The following is a 19,032-nucleotide window of genomic DNA, read 5'->3' as shown; positions in this document are numbered from 1 at the left end:
GATAATTCTCACATCGCGTCATTAGTCACCTTTTCTACGTGTATTTAAGGTTCGATTGTGAGCTATCGTGCGTAGTGCTTGTGCTGTCCAGAATTGATGCCAATTCCCATTCAATGTCAGGTCATTAACAGAATGGGACATTTAATTTGAATAGAGACATGTGCTGGGCCTGGGCCAATTTGTCAAACCGTTTTGTTAGTCTTAAATAACGAGGGCATGAAATTCTGGTGCACTCAACCTGAGATTTAAAGGGAACGTGTTTTGGTAGCACTCTACCTATATATAACAGGTGTTATCCGTTTTAGTAGCCTATCGTTAATGCATTGTCAGTCATGAGTAGGCTACATGACTTCAGTGTCTATCATCCCACAATGATCCTAATCATTACCCATTGCTGATTTGGAGATACAAATAAATGATACCTAATAGTAGTAGACTAGTTGGGAGGAATATAATTATTGTACTCAAAGCCAACAGGTAGAATAATACATTATTAAATGTAGCCCATGAGGTATTATGTTATATCAATCATTTCATAATGGGTCTATGAAATATCTTTCCATGTGGCATTTCTTTCCTGTCTCAAAAATGCCTAATGCTTATTTTTCACATTGAATTCATAGCTACTGCACATTCCCGCAATGAGCTCATGATCATCATAATCACTTCCAAACTATTGCAGCTCTTTATTTCAGCTATCTATCATCACAGGCACGAGTATCATAGCGTGATTATGTGGTTTACAATTAGAAGACTTCCGGATGAACAGAGCCAAAACCAAAACAGATCAGAAAATTGCGCTAAAAATAAGATACGGAACTCATACCCATATCTGGTGCAAACATTCAGAATAAAAGTTCTATAGCGAATCATTTTGAATCATGAACATCGTTTCTGCAGTAATCCACCGTCATCCAGGTACAGAACTGTCTTTTCTCGAGGAATGTCAATCCAATGTCAATCCAATGTCAAAACGCAATCACATTAACACCAACAGGCTGATGAAATGAACAGTTTGACCAATCTAGGATGGACGTAGACTCTTATTTTGGAATGTGGTAGGGAAATGACTTTTTTTCTACAGTCCCACACGGACTTGTTCGTCACTGCGTACGCTTATCTGAGGTCAGAGAAGAGCTTGAATCGACGGGGGCGAGATAGCAGTGCAACTATATAATCCTCCAGCGTCGCTTGAAGAAGTCAGTGTATTAAAACAAAAAAAAACTAACAGACAAATATACAGAATGGTGAAGATTACTTTTCAGCCGGTCTCGGCGCAGAAACCCGAGAAGGAGAACGATGGAGACAAAGCCGAGATCACCATGCCCTATGCGCACGTGAGTTCATTAACGCTACACAGCATCTTTCTTTGTTCCATATTGGTTTTTGCCAACCCGATAGAACATCGCAATGGTTTCCCACGGTTTATGCTTTATCCATGCATGCACGTAATTATTGCATTTCGTGTATTCGTTGTAAAGACATTTAATCTGCCATACCAGTGGCAAAACACACGATCATGTATTGTTACGTTGTACTATGATGCGACTGTTACCTGTGTTGCCATGAATGATACATTTGTAGCAATGTATGCAGTCTGGAAACACTGATTCAAAGTAACAACCTTTAAAAATCGATACGATCTTGCCAGCCAGTACAGCCTGAGGATGTTGACATTACGTCACCTTGTTCGGGCGAGCTGGGGACACTGCAGATGTTTCCCGCGATATGCTTTTAAAAAAAGACGATTACCTTGACTATACGTTTTGTTTGAATGCATAATGACTACGTTGTTCATCGTTGGGTTGGGGACACTAACGACTGTCGAATTGCATTAAATGCGTTAAATAGACGCAACCAAATACGTTTTCGTTGCGCTATGCATTACGTCACCGTCCAAACCGTATATTCATTATCAATGGTTCAAACCACCACAATTTAGAATGGATTCGTAATCACGAACGACAAAAATACAGTACAAATTGCTATTGCAGACCCTCTAGACGGGTGACCATTTGCATAGAAAGCCTCTGCCAAGCCATGACGCTGACTCATAGCTTGGAAGACTCTGTTGTGGCTGTGTGACTGCTCCTTCTGTTATCTTTGGCGTCAGTCACAGTTTCATAACTGTCTGTCCTTCAGGGAACACCTTGGTGGCATAATGTAGGCCTACAGTATTACAATTCAAACAGCTATTCTCGCCCAGGTACGGTATGACTGATATTGAACTGTTGTCAGAAACACTAATGTCACAAGAAAGTGCCTGATTTCTATACAGTAGGGATTGTCCACCTTTTCAGGCCAATCAGACTTAATCATCTTACATCAATAATTGAGCAAATCTAGGAACCAGAATTGGGATCGTATTCATCTTAATTCTGTGTGTCTTCCAGTCTGAAGACGCACCAAAATGATTCAGCAGCCCAATGATTGTTGGGCAGATAAAGTCAGTGGATATTGTATAATCATAATTTGGTGCGCCTGACCTGACGGGTGGGAGTGAGGATATGGACCTATATGGAAATAGGAAAAGGCGGTAGTTTTGGCGTCAGAGGAAGTGCGTATAGGTCTATTATTACCATTATAATACCATCACTGTCGTGGGACTCCTGTTCCACGCAATTGTTGTAATCCCCCTCCCACTGAAGGTGTGAGGGACCTCACTAGATCCTAGTGCAAATATGGAATGTGGAAGTAGGGCACTAAGAATAGCACTCCCAGACAAGCGCGCCAGCCTCCTCGTCAGAAGACAACGCAATCTGTTCACTTTCGTTGTCCATGGCAACTGTGTGTGTGTGTGTGTGTGTGTGTGAGAGTGAGTGTGTGTGTGTGTGTGTGTGTGTGAGGATCTCTCTAGAATATCACTATAGCAGATTGACTGAGAGACAAGGGTTGGGCTGCCTACACAGCTCATCCACCTACGTCTTAGAGATGTCCCTCTGTGACTAAGAACTTGGCAAGGACATTCAGTCACTCAGGGAATCTACAGTGATGGCATGTGAGAATCTTTACACAGGAAAGCGTGGCAGTGTGTGAGAGGGGGAAAAGCCCCCCCCCCCCCCCCCCCCCCCAAAAAAAAAAAACTTCACTCTCAGATGTTATTGGATAGATTATATCAGCGCAGCGATGATGAATTTCAATACTTTTTTCACCCACGGTTTTTTCTGAGGTTCAGATACTTCTAGGTCTTTCTACGACTGTATTCTACCTCCACCAACAGTTCAGAGTGAAACTCACTGAACCAGGATCTTTCCATTACCAACAAAAAGGATGTTGTCACTACGTTGTGGCAAGGTTGCATGTTGGTTGGGTGACTGACCTTTACCTGTAGGTTGAACCTGTATGTTTCTCTCTATCTACAGGATGAGCTGGTACTCCCCCTCAAGCCTAAGAAGTCCCCCCTGAACGGGCTGTGCTGTCTCACCTTCGGCCTGGTGGTCTTCATGTCAGGACTGGTACTGGCCTCCATATACGTCTACCGCTACTACTTTATACCTCAGGTAAGACTTGATACACCTTTAAATACTTCCTACCTTTAGGGTCCTTTTATAACTGCCACTTCCTACCTTTAGGGTTCTTTTATAACTGCCACTTCCTACCTTTAGGGTCCTTTTATAACTGCCACTTCCTACCTTTAGGGTCCTTTTATAACTGCTACTTCATACCTTTACAAACCTTAATAAGTACTGCTCCATACCTCAGGGGATAGGGTCATGTTCAGTAGGCAATAGGCATGAATACAGAAAAGGCCAACATAAATGTGCATTCTTAATGAGCAATCTCAGGTAGATGCAGTACCTCCGGCTCCATTCCAAAGAATACGCTGATGCAATGCAATATGGTCGATGAGATGAGTCATCTTGACTGTCACGCCAACCCTGTTGTGTTGTGTTCTGCCTCTAGATCCCAGAGGACAGCCTGTTCCACTGTCGGGTTCTCTACGAGGACTCGGTGTACGCCCCTATGCACGGGCGCCAGGAGCTGGAGGAGAACGTCGGCATCTACCTGGAGGACAACTATGAGCAGATCAGCGTGCCCGTGCCCCACTTTGGAGGGAGCGACCCTGCCGACATCATCCACGACTTCCACAGGGTAAGATAAACTGTCTGGCACCCCTCGGTGGTCCCCACCATGACTCGCCTCAAACCATTCCCACACCAACAGTGCAAAGGATTGATTGTCCTAGATATGGGGGGAGGGTCCTCAGTAGTCTACAATGGCTTCTCTTCCTCATCTCCTTTCCATCTGCACTGAGGTGCCATATTTTCAGATCAATGTAAATGAAGGAGACTAGAAGAGGAAGCATTTTACGATGATTGAGATGCACTCTTGAAGGACCATTGTATGAGGCTCAGTAGGACATATATTTGGATCATTGAAGTCGATGGACTTGTATGTTGAATTCTGGCCTCATGTGATCTGGTCTCCTTCTCTTTGGTTTAGAACCTTTAGCCGATAGTTAGTATAATACTTAATGTCAGATTGCAGCAATGTCATCCAAGGCCATGGAAAATGTTTTGGTGCACATTGACGCATATGTGGTTCGCGGTGACCTTTCTGCCCAACCACTTAGAGATCTGTAAGATCTCCAGACTGATAACACACAACCTCACAGAAATGAACAGTCAGTTAACCCTATCAGTAACAGTCTCACTCTGAATGTGATTTTAGATGATTGCTACTCCTACAGTACTCTTGTTTGAACAGATTGAAACTAGACTAGCCCTTAAACTAGATTAGCTAACGAGCACCCTCAAAATAACCAAATCATGTGATCTTTATTCAAGAACATAAAGCAAGTCTTGTTGTGTTTTCAATACAGTTTTTTTTATTGATAATGATACCATTTCTATTGAATTGATCCAATGTGGTTGATTGTCTTTTTTTATTTTTTTTATTCCAGGGTTTGACCGCTTACTACGACATTGCGTTGGACAAGTGTTACGTCATCGAGCTCAACACAACTCTGGTCATGCCACCACGAAACCTGTGGGAGCTGCTAGTCAATGTCAAGGTGTGTGTGTGTGTGTGTGTGTGTGTGCACGCCTGCCTGTGTGTTTGAAGGACAGTATGGTCACGTGTCTCTGTGTGAAGGTCAGTATAATAATGTGTGTGTGTGTCTCCCTACAGAAGGGGACATACTTGCCCCAGACCTACATCATCCAGGAGGAGATGGTGGTGACGGGCCGGGTGAGGAAGATGAGACCTCTGGGGCCCTTCATCCACAGACTCTGCTATGGCAAGGACACCTACCGTCTCAAACGCCGCAACCAACGCCGACGTAAGTCCTACACACATACACACACACACACAGACACACACTCTCAGTCAAGTAACGATGAGACGCCATTTACTGTAAGTGCTAAGTCATGGGGTTGTTCCTGTGCTGAGAGGAGAGGAGTGTGTCCCACAGTAGTTGACTCATGGAGAATCTGTGGGCTTCCCGATAAGTGAATCCATGACTCTCAGATGGAGGTGAGACTGTCAAATATGACACCGGATATGGCTATAGCTAGGTCCATATGGGAGCTGTGTGTGTGTGTGTGAGAGAGTGTGTGTGTGAGTGAGTGTCTGCGTGCGTGCGTGCTTGAACGTGTGTGTGTGTGTGTGTGTGTGTGTGTGGGGGTTCAGCCAGCCTCCCACAGTGTGTACGTGTTCTTGCCGGAGTCCTCCACACACACAACTCCGTTTGATTATCGTATCAGAGTCACGTGTGTGTGTGTGGGCTCAGCCTGGGAGCTTCCTTTAGTGTAGGCAACGTGTGTGTGTGACTCATTCCTGGTACACACCACACAAGATCCACGCATCGCGAGGGAGGAAGTGATGCATAGTAGTGATGTCGTCTGTCGGACTTTGGACGCTTCTAAAGCTGTCACCACTGATGCATACGTGCTTCCTTTTGAGTACATATATGGACTGATGTAATAAGATCTAATTGATCCAAGATTGGGGGGGGGCGTCATGGTAACAACACGTGGGACTCCCTCCCTCACTCCTGTGGGATTATTCATGCATCTATTCGTTCATTCATGACGACAATGGCTTGTCCACATTGATATTTAGAAGCTTATAAAGGCATCCCTGATTTGTTCTGAAATTGCCCTGGCACTGGTTATTCAAGCCATCTTATGACGGATGACCTTGGATGTTGAATGTAAGCTAACCTCTATATAAGTACCAGTCTCTTAACAGCTCCCTTCTGTCTCCTTCCCTTGTTTCTCTCTCCAGGCATCGACAAGCGCGAAGCGAGGAACTGCCACAACATCCGTCACTTCGAGAACACGTTCGTGGTCGAGACAGTCATCTGCGACAGGGTCTAACTCTGGTGTGGGGACCGCAGTTGCTATGCTATACTGAAGCCAACTCTGAAACCATACCTCGCGCATCCGCTAGGCTTAACTGCACTTTAACGAGCATGTGTCTGTCGTATAGTTGTTGAGTTGAATGTTTTTTTTTTTCCATCTTTTTTTGTTGTTGTTTTTGTTGAACGGTTACTGCTCTCATAGTTTTTTTTGTTGTTGTTGTTTTTTGTACACCAGTGGTCTGTATATTTTGATAATGTTCAAGTATGTGTTATGTGTAAAACCTGTAGCTTTCGTTGATTTCTTGTCATGTTGCACAAAGAATATTTAATTGTGTGTCCACTTTTGAGGTGGTAAGCATAAAGAGCAAGTGGGTCTTCTTTGGTTTTCACCACAGAACTTGTTTTGAATTGATGCAGATTGAGTTTGCATGTGTGTCATTGCTGTATGTGTTTCCCTTTTTTCCTTTCGTTGTTTCTGTCATAACCCAATGCACTGTGTGTAAGGGTGCTGAGACTGGGGCGTAAAAAGATGCTGCTTACACTTTGTACTCGTGTGGTTCTATCTGTCTCTCAGTTTACCCAAACTGAAGCCAACAAGGAACTGTCTGTTCTGTTTCTGTTTTGTTTTGGATGTCCAGAAATGCCGAAACATACCTCATATATTCTAGACATTTTTCGCCTGTAAATTTTAGTCATATATCGTGTAAGTACTTTGCATCGTTCCTAAGCAATATTATACTGTATATGGAGTTTTTTTCCTTCTATTTCATATTCTAACATGCATCGATTTTTATCTGAAATGTACTTTATGAGAATTATTACTTCTCTATTGTTTGTCTTATTGTGGAATCGTCCACTTTACTCTCTCGGGCTCTCACATGGCTTTAGACTGAATCCAGTAGCAGTGCTTTTTGATGGGCCGACAGAACCAAAATCTCTAGTGATGATCAATGCTATGTTAAATGGTGATGATGTAACTTAGAAAACAATGAGGGAGAGCTCCTATACAGCTTTATAGATGTGACCTGTCGACAGCTTTTAGGGTTTCAACTCGTATCCCTTTGTGTCCTGCTTCCTCTTTTTAAGATGGAAGGATCTGCCTCTTTGTCTTTAGCAGTGTCATTGTGGCCAGTACCATCCCTACTACTGTTTTGACTTTCTATCTCATCATCGCTTGCCTGTCCCTCTTGAACCTTTGTTGTTGTTTTTTTACTATGGGATTACCTACTGTATGATATTGAGAAAATACGCTGCTTAAAAAGGGATGTGATATTTCTCTTATGATTTCTCTCTTCTCTTCTGACTCTCCCTGCTGTACATTCATTTAGCTTGTAATATCTTACTAACTAATGAATAAACACCTAAAACCTACTCGCTTTAATCTTTTGAAGGTTTAATTGAATGATAAATGAATGATGTCATTTTAATTCTAATGATGCTGCTAGTGCTGTTAGGCTGTGTTGCTTTACAGAGGAAGAACCAAGTCTTTACACATCGTTTGGTAGATGCGTCATCTATCAAGGGCAGTAATTCCCAACCAGCGCGGGGGGGGGGCGACACACTGAGGTGGTTAAGATGAGGGTACACCCACAAAAAAAAAGCTTGTTATATACAGTATTTCAACAAAGCGTTTCAGATTTTTGCTTGGGGGAACAACAGCATTCACGTGTTTCGACCGTCCCTAGCATTCTCATCTCTCTCAGCCGTTCAGTCATTTATCCTCTCTGGATGTTTTTAGGGCTGGGTCCAGGCATCTGTTCGTGCTGGCCAATCACAAAGTCACAATATGGAGGTGAAAGAAGTTGACTTGCAGGACGCCCAACTTGTAAGGCCGAACAGGACTGAGACGACATGGAACGGTATGAAGCACACAACATAGATGAACAGGTTGGTCAGAAACAGCCTCACCATCCTGCTCTTACCCATGGTCCGTCCGGAGGGAGAGGAAGAGGAGGAAGGTTGGGTCTCCTGTGCTCAAAGCTTCCTCACCACAGTTACAGTGCAGCCCATGATGACCGCGAACGGAACCAGGATCCCCACGACCGTGAGCACGCAGAAGATGTAGAACCCGAATTGCCACTCTCCCTCAGCGTATTTCTCCAAGCAGCGCCATATAGCCGCAACTTCTCGTCCCAGTTGGTGTGGTGATTCAGGGCTATGGGCACCGCCAGGCAGGCGATCGCCACCCACACGGCCAGAGACGGCCGTGAGCGCAGGGGGTAAACCACCGCCAGTAGCCGGTCCATACTGATAAAGGTAATGAAGGAGGAGCTAGAGTAGAAGTTGACTCCACAAGAGAGTCCCTGGGATCATGCAGGCCAGGTCTCCTAAGGGCCATCGTCCCGTGGAGAAGTAGAGGACCCTGAGGGGCAGGGAGAAGGTGAAGAGCAGGTCGGACAGGGCCAGGTTGGTCATGTAGACCACGGGCACGGAACGAAGCCCTAGCCGGCACAGGAGGAACCACAGAGACAGGGCGTTGAGGGGCAAGCCCAGTGCCATGCTGTAGGTAGTTGGGAATTTGGGAGAAACTTGGGAGTGCCACACGTGCCATTGGACATCACTGCAGAACTGAGGACTGACCGACTGACTGACTCCTCTGAATGAATCTTCTTCTTCTGATACTCTTCTTCTGACTGCACTGCACTGCTGGAGCTCACTGAGCAAGATGATTCAAGATTCAAGATTCTTTATTTGTCACGTGCATACAAGTATACAGTGAAATGCAAAAGTGACAGTGCCACAGAGTAGTGCAACAATACAATAAGTTTTAAAATAGAATAAAATAAAATAGAAGTACTAAAAAATATACAGTATGAACAGTATAAACAGTATAAACAATATGAACAGTATAAGCAGTATAAGCAATATAAACAGCAGATGGATGATTATGTGTGTGCATGTGTGTTATAAGACCAACACTTCACTGCTGGTGTGTCTGCAGTTTCCTCAATTTCAGTGTGTTGGAACAGGAAACTATGGGTCCTGCTTTCACCCTCACAGGAAACTGTGTGAGCCAGATGAGCTGATAACCAGGTAAGCTGGTGGTTTGGTTGATCTTTTTCAAAGTTCTGAGAAATGTCTTTTGAAACCACTATGGTTAGCATGACAAACCGGTGTCTGCAAAACCCTCACTGCTTACTGTCCGTGTCAGGTTGTATCAAACAGTGTAATGATGATTTTCGGATGTTGAAGAATGTAGTCACCGGTGATGTAACAAAGTAGATACGCCGAATAAAAGTTGAATCAGGATAGTTTAATTCAAACCGATTTGGGCTCACATGGAAGATACATGGTCAATGCATAGTTCCACAAGAGAGCAACGAAGTGGGGGTTTTCTCTTAATTTATAGAGTCAGATAAACATCCGGGAGGCCTCTTGATATCTCACGTAGCTTGGTTCCAGTAAGTCTGGGAGCAGCTGGTTATTATCTCAACAAAGTCTTACCTGAGTTACACCCCAGCTAAAGTTCATCATAACAAACAGTTACCACTGTATGGACACCATGTACTCAATATTTTAGAGGGGGCACACAAGCACACAAGTATTTTTGCATTAAACACCTAAAACAGCGTTTAGAGCCATAACCCTTATGCATCATTTTATGTTTAAAATATGTGTCTTTTTCTGCATAGGTTATCTAAGCATACCCCTTTAACTGTTCAATGGTCATTATACTCCTTTCTCGGGAGAATAGGGGGGGGGGGGGGGGGGACTCAGGCTTGTGTGCCCACTCTACAAAATACCCTGATGGATCGCTGGCTAAATAATGATGATAAAACATGGGCATTCATTTTGGAAGTATAGTAATTCATTTAACATCGGAAAACATTTGAAACAGGACCAATCTCAGGGGGCACGTGGCCTTGAGCCCTCCATGGGCATGACACCACTGCTATGGAGGACTGTTTCTTTGTGACAGAAGAGTAGGCCATACAGGTGAACGCTCTCCTGCCACTGCGAATGTGTACGGCTGTGTAAGAGTTGCATACAGCAATAAAGGCATGCGGGCTACAATTGTTTCATGAGGATAAGTCATTTATTTCAAAATGCAGCTGTCATATACAGCTGCTATTTATGAGAAACAAATCATACTGGCCGACTACACAGGTTCATACTGGCTGACTACACAGGTTCTCTTCATCTCAAACTCTCCCCCTTCTCACATGCACGCACACAAACACACAGACCTTGCTCTCTCATGGCTTACTTTCTGCGGTTCTTTTCCCAAGGGCAGACAAAGAATAATAGTACACAATTGGATCAAGACAACAGTTGATGATGGCATGACACATAGCGACTTCCACCATCTCTACAACCACAATCTTCAGATGAGCCAAAACCACCATGACAGCATAGGGCAAAAAGAAAATGAGAAACATCAGCAGGTTCATGACGAATATCATCATAATACCCCTCAGGTTCTTGTCTGCAAGGTCCACATGACGCCTGTACAACGTTCTGAAGACCAGCACGGTGGAGACAACGTTGACGACCAGAAGAATCAACAGGGGAAACAGTACTGTGAGAACTACAAACTTAAAATACTGCAGGTTGTCATCATCACCGATCACAAAGCAGTCAGATCCAGTCTCTCTCAGTCTCTTGATGTAACTCAGGGCATTGGGCGTGCATAGGGCAGTGATGACTATCCAGGTGCACACACAAACGGCCAGGGATACCATTGGACGGCGCAGTCCTCGCGAACGGAGGGGGTAGACCACCGCCATCAGCCTGTCGACACTGAGAAAGGTGATGAACGTGGAGCTGGATTGCATATTGATTCTGAACAGCATAGCGACGATAGTGCACATCACGGGGCCGAATGGCCAGTACACAGTGGCGTAGTAGTAGATACGCAGGGGTAGAGACAGGGTTAACAGAATGTCAGACACCGCCAAGCTGGCCGTGATCACAACGTTGGACGACTTTAGCCCGTGTTTCTTCAGTAAGATCCATAGGGACAGTGCGTTCAGCGGTAATCCAACCATCAAAACCATGCTGTAGACCACGGCAAACACCCCGTACCTATGCGGCATCGTAGGCTCAGATGAACAGTTGTTGGCATCCATCGTCTCCTCTCCTCTCTGATATCAAAAGCAGCAGATGGTTTTTCATAGCTTGCTCATTTTGAGCGAGAGAGAGAGAAACTTCCTGTTAAGCGATTAAAATTGATAATGGGAACCGCATCCCAGGGGAAGTTTACCTAAACATTCTTTGGGGGGGGGGGGGGGGGGGGGGGGGGGGGGGGTTGACCGACACACAGACTGTGTGGTTGTCTGTGTGCCAACCTGACATCTGGACCGAGCTGAAGGACCTGAGATACATGGTGATACAGCAAAGACACATGGTGAACAACCTGGAAATCCTTGTGGTGGAGCAGAGAGTGGAGCTGCAGTTCTAGAAGAACCAAGTAGATGAGCTGAAGACATGGAACACTGGTACGTACATTATGGCAGGCCTTCCTTGTATAGTGTATACATACAGTATGTCAATGGCACTCACCCACCTAGATACATTAACCACAAATGGATAAGTGTATAATTATACTAAATGATACTTCTATTGTTCATTTCCAAGGAAATTTGATTTGTGAGATCATGTAGCACATTCAACACACACGTTGCAGGGGTCATACCTCATTCATACACTGTGAGTCCATAAACACTCACTGTAGAACTCATACACACAACATACTGTACATAATGTATACTCAAGGCATTGCCACTCTTACACCACATAAACCTCCTCCTTCTCCTCATCACAATATTGTCCATTATGTATTGACCCCCTTGCGTCACATGACGGGGGTGACGACGGTGGACCTCTTCAGGCCGTAGAAACTGAGCAGCGGCCCTCGCAGGTCCCGGTAGCGGAGGCCGTATAGGTACGGCGCCAGCGCTTTAGGCAACACCAGTAGCACGTTACACACCACCAGGGAAACCCACAGGTTGGCTTGCAGGTCCACGGCGTCGTGGTGAGCGTAGAGCAGCAGCACGGTGACCAGCACCAGCATGGGGCAGAAGGAGAGGAAGAGGTGGAGGTAGTGGATGAGGAAGGTGCCTTTGGCGCGGGACGAGCGCTCGCCTCGCCACACGCCCGACATGCGCGTGCGACAGTACAGAGCTACGTAGCCGGAGAAGACCAGGAGGAGGATCAACAGGACGCCTGTCACGGTCAGGAGCATGGACACCTGGGTAGCACAATTTCATGATGATGATGATGATGATGATGATGATGATGATGATGACAGTCTACCATAGTAATAACGTCAGGACTATTCATGTTGTTACAGTCACATGGTATCTATAATTAGACACATGTAACAGGTTTAAACAGAGCGATGCTTAGAATATGCACTAGGCACCGTCTATCTTTCCCATTCATTGCTTTTGTGACAGCATGAGGGACGCCATGTGGTCAACAAGGGTGGGTCTTCCTATGAGTTGCGAAGGCATCAGCCAATTCAGTCAACGTATTGGTATTTGTGTTCAATAAGTTTATCTACACAATGGAATGGCTTTCAGGTGCATGACGCCATCTACTGGTGGCAATAAATGACTGACCTGAGACACTGCAGCTGAGTTGATATGACACACTCAAGTCACAGAAGATGTGACTACATGATGGTCCCCATATGATCAGTTTAGGGGAGTGCGCCCTCTATTGTTTAAACCGGTGTGTTAAAGAAGTACTACAGTCTTTCATTGACTGATTGGTTGATTGATGGCTACCTGCATGGGTGTGGAGTGGCTGACGGTGAGAACCATGAAGAGGGACAGAGAGCAGATATGGAGGGAGCAGGGTCCAGTGGAGTGGTACCACATAAACGCCCCCACAGGCGCTGCTGAGACCAGCACCGACACTGCCCAGATCCCCACCATCGCCCTCCTGGTCCTGCAGAGACAGAGAGAGAGAGAGAGAGAGTGAGGGGGGGGGAGAGAGAGGGAGAGAGAGGGGGCAGGTGGAGCAAAGAGAGAGAGAGAGAGAGAGAGGTGAGCAGAAAGAGAGAGGGGGAAGGAGACAGATGGAGGGAGACAGAAAGAAAGGAGGGGGAGGCGGAAAAAAGAGACAGGGAGAGGCCATCATCATCCTATAAACCAATGGAAAACAGTGATAAGACTGATAAGACCCAGCCTGTGTTTACCATTACCTGGACACGGGCCACAGGGCGAGGTAGCGCAGTGGAGACAGCACTGCCAGTGAGGTGTCCAGCACCATAGCCTTGGTACTGAGGATCCCTGCGATGAACAGCACCCCCAGCAGGAAGAGCAGGGTAGCGCAGGCCCACTGTGTCATCAGCACCCCTGCCGCGTTCAGGCACGTACTGATCATGTACACAGACACAAACAGCAGGTCGCTCAGCAACGCGTTAGCAAGGAGCAGGTAACGCGTCTCCTGGCGCATCTGGGGGCTATGACGAGGATGATGATGACGAGGATGATGATGATGAAAGAAGAGAAGGGCAGAACACAAGGAAAAGAAAGAGGGATGATATCATAATCATAAATCAATCACTTCAATTCAGCATTTGGATCGCTGAATTTAACATTTTCAAGTGTAAGGGCGGGGGACAGGATGTAGGATATTGGGGTGTGTGAGAGTGGGGTGGGGAGGTGGGGGCATGGTAGGGGTTGAGGGGGACTCACCTGTTCAGGACATGGGCTAGGATGACCGGAACCACCAACGATACAGCTAGGAACACCAGGATGGGACACACCTGCAGTGCCCTCGTGTGGCGCGGAGGAAGGAAGATGTTCCACTGGTGGGTGAAGAGCTCCACCTGTCTCTGGATGGGGTTGGAGGAGGCATTGGTCTCAGACGAGGAGCCCCGGCTGACGTGCTGCCTAGCATGGCTGGAACTGTTGAACCAGTTCCCAAAGGTACACAGGAGAGACAGGACCAAGTCCCCATCAGTCCCTGTCACTTCTGCCAGCACCTGCTGTTGTATATCACCTTCCGCCATGTCCAGATCTTTCAGCACTGAGTGAGTTAGGGGAGACGGTGCTCTGCTATATTGCTCTCCTGTTTGTCTATCTCCAGCAGAGGTGATTGGCTCTGAGTGTGAAGTCTTCGAAAAAGCACCGATCCATGTCTTAATGGTCACCTTGGACACCCAGTGTTGTGCAAACAAGAGCTCAGAGGGTAATGGACAGAAGTACTGTATTTTCGTTGTGTTTCCAACAGTGTCAGGGTTTATGCAGTTTGTTTATATTTCGTTTATATTTCATGTGTTAAGGAACATTATGAACAGTTATGTTCCTTTGAGTTGTGTAAAATTGATTCCTACCTTCCCAGTATAGATCGAAACAATGCAAGAGGAGAGGAGAGGGGAGGGGAGGGGAGGATGATTTCCATAATGGCTAGAATGGGAATGATAAAGACAAAAAGGAAGAAAGAGGAAAAAGACTGATGTCACTCTGTTGAATAATATGTGCATCTACAAACCATTCATTCAAATATCAGGTGTTAGATTGAGGAGGGACACTTTCAAGTATTTAAACACTTATAAACACAAACATCTTTTATTGAGTAACAATTTAACCTTTAAGGGTTTGTCCAATATTTTTCAACTTATTGTCAGATTGTTCCTTACTTTGAAAGTAGTCTATGGGCCAGTAGCCACTACTAACTTCAGATATCTCTAGCCACCACTAACTATTTAAACACCTCCATGGAATCATGGAATACAGTTTGTCCTGGCTCAGAGGCTACTTTTAAGGTAAGGAAGCCTCTGACTATAAGTTGAACAATTTTGAACAAACCATGAGACTGGAGGCAGTAGGCAGTGGAAAATGAGTACATGTGTTGACAAATGATCATGGACAAGTAAAACATTTGTGGACAGTTACCCACAATACTACCACATCCTCCATAAAGCCCTACGAACAAAACAAAGAAAGTTAAAGGGCTGAATGGGAGCTCTGGAACTAAATCTGGCAAGAATGTTTTTAATTCTTTGGAGAGACATTGTGGTCATTCCAAGACAGTCACAAACAGACATACTTTCAGTCATGTGGTACAAAAAAAACAGATGTAAAAAGCACAAATATCCCTCCTTTAGGCCAGTGTTTCTCAAAATCTGATGTCTTTTCTAGCATCTAGAAGGTTCTGTGTCTGAAATATGTAATTACGTATAAAACACACAGGTAATTTCATATCTGTTTTTTGTCAGACTTTGAGATATAAAAACATATTATCCAAAACAAATCAGGGTCCCGCAGGACATGTCTCATGAATGCCCCTTTAGGCTAGTAGTGTTTCTCAAAGTCTGATGTCTTCTCTAATGTCTAGAAGGTGTCCCTCTCGACCACAGTGACCTGCCTGAGTCTCTTGCGTCTGTGCAGCAGCTGCAGCAGCGTGTCCGAGACCTGCCTGTACCTCAGGCTGTACAGGTACGGAGCGCACGCCCTGGGAAGCAGCATGAACACACACATATTCAGTGTGTTGATCCACACAAGCAGGTCCTGGCTCACACTGTTCTTTTTGAACAGATACAGCTCCAAGGTGAAGACCAGCCCTGGGGCGAAGTAGAGCAAGAGGAGCACCCCGTGGAGCAGGACGGTGACCCGGGCCCGGGAATAACGGCTCCGCCAGATGCCCTGGGTCTTGGTCACCATGTAGAGACGAGTGTAGCAGTAGATGATGAGGAGGGTACAGAGGACAGCTCCGATGAAGAGGTAGATGTGCACCCCCACCACCATCTCCTCCCCCAGGGTGCCGAGAGAGAGGAGGACCAGGCACACCGCCGGCCTCTGGGGGGTGCTGCCGTCCTCCGTCACCTCCATGACGATCACCAGGGAGAGAGGGTACATGGCAGCCAGGACCCAGACCCCCACCAGGATGCGTCGGGTGCGGGCCGGAGGCAGGAGGTCATTGTAGTGGAGGGGCCAGCGGACCGCCACGTAGGTGTCGACCACCATGAAGGTGACGGTGAGGATGGCGCAGCAGTAAGAGGTGACGATCACGGCGGTCAGCAGCTCACAGATCAGGCGGAGGATGGCGAGGTCCAGGGCGTTGCAGGCCACGATGATCACGTTAAGGATGAGGAAGGGTATGTCTGCCGCCAGGGTGTTGGCGAGGAGGAGGTAGCGGGTCTCCTGGCGCAGGGAGCGGGTGAGCAGGATACAGGCCAGGAGGACGGGGTTGGCCACCAGGGAGGCGAGGGTGAGGAGCATGGTGGGGATGAGGAAGAGCTCCATGTGCCATCTGCGGAGGCTCTCGGACCACTCGTCCGAGATGTTGGCCAAGTAAGCTGACTGAACCATACTGCAGCCTACGGGTGTGGAGAGGTACTGGAGAGAGCGTCTTCTGTGATGACGACACTTCCTTTCGCTCAGATGCAGCTGTAACACTACTTTGACCAGGTTCTCCTGTGGTTTAAATCTGGCAGTATTCCAACGTTGTCGAGTGGTTCTTGGTTTGTGAAGACGGTCCTTTATTTCTCTTTCGAGCACCTTCCTGTGGACTGACAACATGTTAGGATGGGGTGTATTCCATATGATGACTCTGTGTAACTTCATTAACAGACCAAACAAACAGTGGGGTTCTTCTGAGAGAGCTTATCTCAGGTCCCTGCTTCTTATCTGCAGTTTATGGACTTTCATTAAAATAACATAGTGTCTATAAGGGAATCTACATCAGATCAGCATTATCATACCTGGTAAACATGCAACAACTTTTACTCTCTCTCTCTCTCTCTCTCTCTCTCTCAGGAGTCGATGGACTCTAACCTGATGTCAGCTGCTTTGCATTTTTTGGTAGTCAAATAATCAAAACTAATGTTTATGAACTCACACATACGTAAGCCATTATGCATCGTAATCAGACATTGCTCTTTGAGTGTACAGTTACAATGTTATATACTTTTATTTCACCAGGAACATTGATGAAAAAGCAGCAGCATTGACTGCAAAGGGCACCTGGTCCTAGCATAGATTTTTTTCTTATAATGACTGATGTATAGATGATTCACTTAATTTCGACAAATATACTTTGGATAAAAGTGTCTGCTAAATGTCAAAGACATATGAAAATGATTGAGAGCACATTCTCATTTACAACAACAACCTGGGAAAGAGAAAAAATTTATTAGGGCCAAAATTAGCAAATTAGAATAATTAGAAGGTGAGGATGATTAGGTTATGGTTAGCCATTTAGCCAAGAGACATGGCTCAAAAATCCCTGCTCTTAAGACCAGAATGTAGGGATTTGTTAAGACCACTGCGTAGCTTCTGATAAAAGTGATTTCCTTAGGGTTCTTAAAGACTTTTGGCAGTTGATATACTGATAGGGTACAGCTAAACTCTTCACAAAATTAATTATACAACATAACAACTTGCTTTAATGGTCAAATAATCCAAAATGCTCTTATCCTACAAGCTGTGATATTCCATCAGCATTTTTCCCTCAATCATCCTCAACACAAAACAGGAAAACCCCTGAAAGCACTTAAGTTTAAAAAATGTATCGATTTACCAAAGGTGAAGTGTCTTGGATGAAACCATTTCCCTTCAACAACAAATAAAAGCCTGTTTTGGTTTTCTTACCTCATTCACAGCAGTCAGATCTGTGGGTGGCGGTCAGTCATCCATTAGTCTTAATGCTTCTATAAATCAATGGCTGTGTGACTGAACTCTACCACCGGCCTTATCAGCTGATGTACTCGGTGTTGACTCATAGGAGATAATACAGGGATGTAGAAAGCATTGGCCACTCAGCTGTTTCACAGGAACACGGGGGAGGTGTCATTCAAAGAAGTTGTTCCCTCCACCTGGCCCTTAGTCACTTCTGCTTTGCTGATCTGAAACGTTTCAGGGAGGTGTAAGGTGTATATCCACTACTGTTCCGCCATATTGCTTCAACCTATCCTAGTCCTTTAAGATCAGTGAGGGAGAGTGAATAAGGGCAGAAATGAGGAGACCTCTATGGAATGGAATGTCCGAGCACTCCCCTTCCGCTCCTTACAGTCGAGGCTAAACTAATACCCAAGGTGTAGCTACGACAATTCAAGGTATTGTTATCTATTATCTCTCAGTGTCGATGCGATTATCTCCCCTCATATCCGGAGATGCTACACAGATACTAATGATAAGGAGGCCATATGCTGGGTCCAGGCCATCCGGAGAGGGAACACAGGGAAATCAATATGGGCTGCATTTGACGTTGATCTATGACCTATCGTTGTCGTGGATACCTGGCTAAGTAAGTGAAGGGCATACAGGTATAGCTCTGAGAACAATGAGAGAGGCAGTGGTTGCCATCCCAACAGAGACATGTAGACACACCTAGGTTTTTACTGTCAAGTGTTTGTTCAAGTGTTGTCGTTCGTGGAGGGCAGAGACTTCAAAGTGGCCTAGAGCATAAGCAGCACTAGGTGTTCACCCTAACCCTAAACCTACATTTACATATTTACATTTATGGCATTTAGCAGACGCCTTTATCCAAAGCGAATTACAACAAATACATTTGTTTAAGTAAGTGAATCGTCTATCCATCATTCATCATAAGATAAAGTAATCAATGCTCAGACCAGGGGCCATAGGCAGTCACAATGCTAGAAGAAGGAGAGAAACTTGTACAGGGGAGGGGGGTAGTGGGGGTGAAGAGGTATTTAGGAGCGTTAAGATGTAGCCTGAAGAGATGGGTCTTCAATCTACGGCGGAAGATTGGTAGTGACTCTGCAGTCATGACAGCAGTGGGAAGCTCATTCCACCAGCGGGGCGCCAGGA

At 45.6% G+C, this 19,032-nt stretch overlaps 3 protein-coding genes and 1 pseudogene across 4 annotated transcripts; 1 reads left to right on the top strand and 3 right to left on the bottom strand.

The window, feature by feature from the left end:
- The first annotated feature begins 1,151 nt into the window (after positions 1–1,151).
- On the top strand, positions 1,152–7,669 carry LOC310818794 (integral membrane protein 2C-like). The gene is made up of 6 exons (XM_083689826.1): positions 1,152–1,337; positions 3,363–3,500; positions 3,904–4,092; positions 4,904–5,014; positions 5,131–5,281; positions 6,229–7,669. Exons 1-6 carry the CDS (start codon positions 1,245–1,247, stop codon positions 6,318–6,320), a joined length of 774 nt encoding a protein of 257 aa, XP_083545952.1. The 5' UTR covers positions 1,152–1,244; the 3' UTR covers positions 6,321–7,669.
- Positions 7,670–8,075: 406 nt separating this feature from the next.
- On the bottom strand, positions 8,076–11,340 carry LOC310819273 (platelet-activating factor receptor-like; annotated as a pseudogene). The gene is made up of 2 exons: positions 10,716–11,340; positions 8,076–8,832 (listed from the first exon to the last, which is right to left on the bottom strand). The product of its transcript is annotated as a platelet-activating factor receptor-like (transcript).
- A 758-nt stretch (positions 11,341–12,098) lies between these two features.
- On the bottom strand, positions 12,099–14,267 carry LOC310819272 (putative G-protein coupled receptor 148; the record flags this gene model as incomplete). The annotated part of the gene is made up of 4 exons (XM_083690516.1): positions 12,099–12,494; positions 13,036–13,198; positions 13,455–13,715; positions 13,951–14,267. 4 exons carry the CDS (start codon positions 14,265–14,267, stop codon positions 12,099–12,101), a joined length of 1,137 nt encoding a protein of 378 aa, XP_083546642.1.
- A 1,324-nt stretch (positions 14,268–15,591) lies between these two features.
- Positions 15,592–16,569, bottom strand: LOC310819271 (putative G-protein coupled receptor 148; the record flags this gene model as incomplete). The annotated part of the gene is made up of 1 exon (XM_083690515.1): positions 15,592–16,569. One exon carries the CDS (start codon positions 16,567–16,569, stop codon positions 15,592–15,594), a length of 978 nt encoding a protein of 325 aa, XP_083546641.1.
- Between the last annotated feature and the right edge of the window lie 2,463 nt (positions 16,570–19,032).

This window comes from Argentina silus (assembly GCF_951799395.1).
Source record: "Argentina silus genome assembly, chromosome: 18".
Lineage (NCBI taxonomy): Eukaryota > Metazoa > Chordata > Actinopteri > Argentiniformes > Argentinidae > Argentina > Argentina silus.
The sequence above is the reverse complement of the archived record's forward strand: the minus strand, read 5'-3'. Positions and strand labels throughout refer to the sequence as shown.

What these genes read in the sequence shown, in the direction of transcription:
- LOC310818794 (XM_083689826.1), top strand. Translation starts at nt 1,245, where the DNA reads ATGGTGAAGATTACTTTTCAGCCGGTCTCGGCGCAGAAACCCGAGAAG. An exon ending in TCACCATGCCCTATGCGCAC is followed by an intron (nt 1,338 to 3,362) that starts GTGAGTTCATTA and finishes CTCTATCTACAG; the next exon opens with GATGAGCTGGTACTCCCCCT. An exon ending in ACGCCGCAACCAACGCCGAC is followed by an intron (nt 5,282 to 6,228) that starts GTAAGTCCTACA and finishes TTCTCTCTCCAG; the next exon opens with GCATCGACAAGCGCGAAGCG.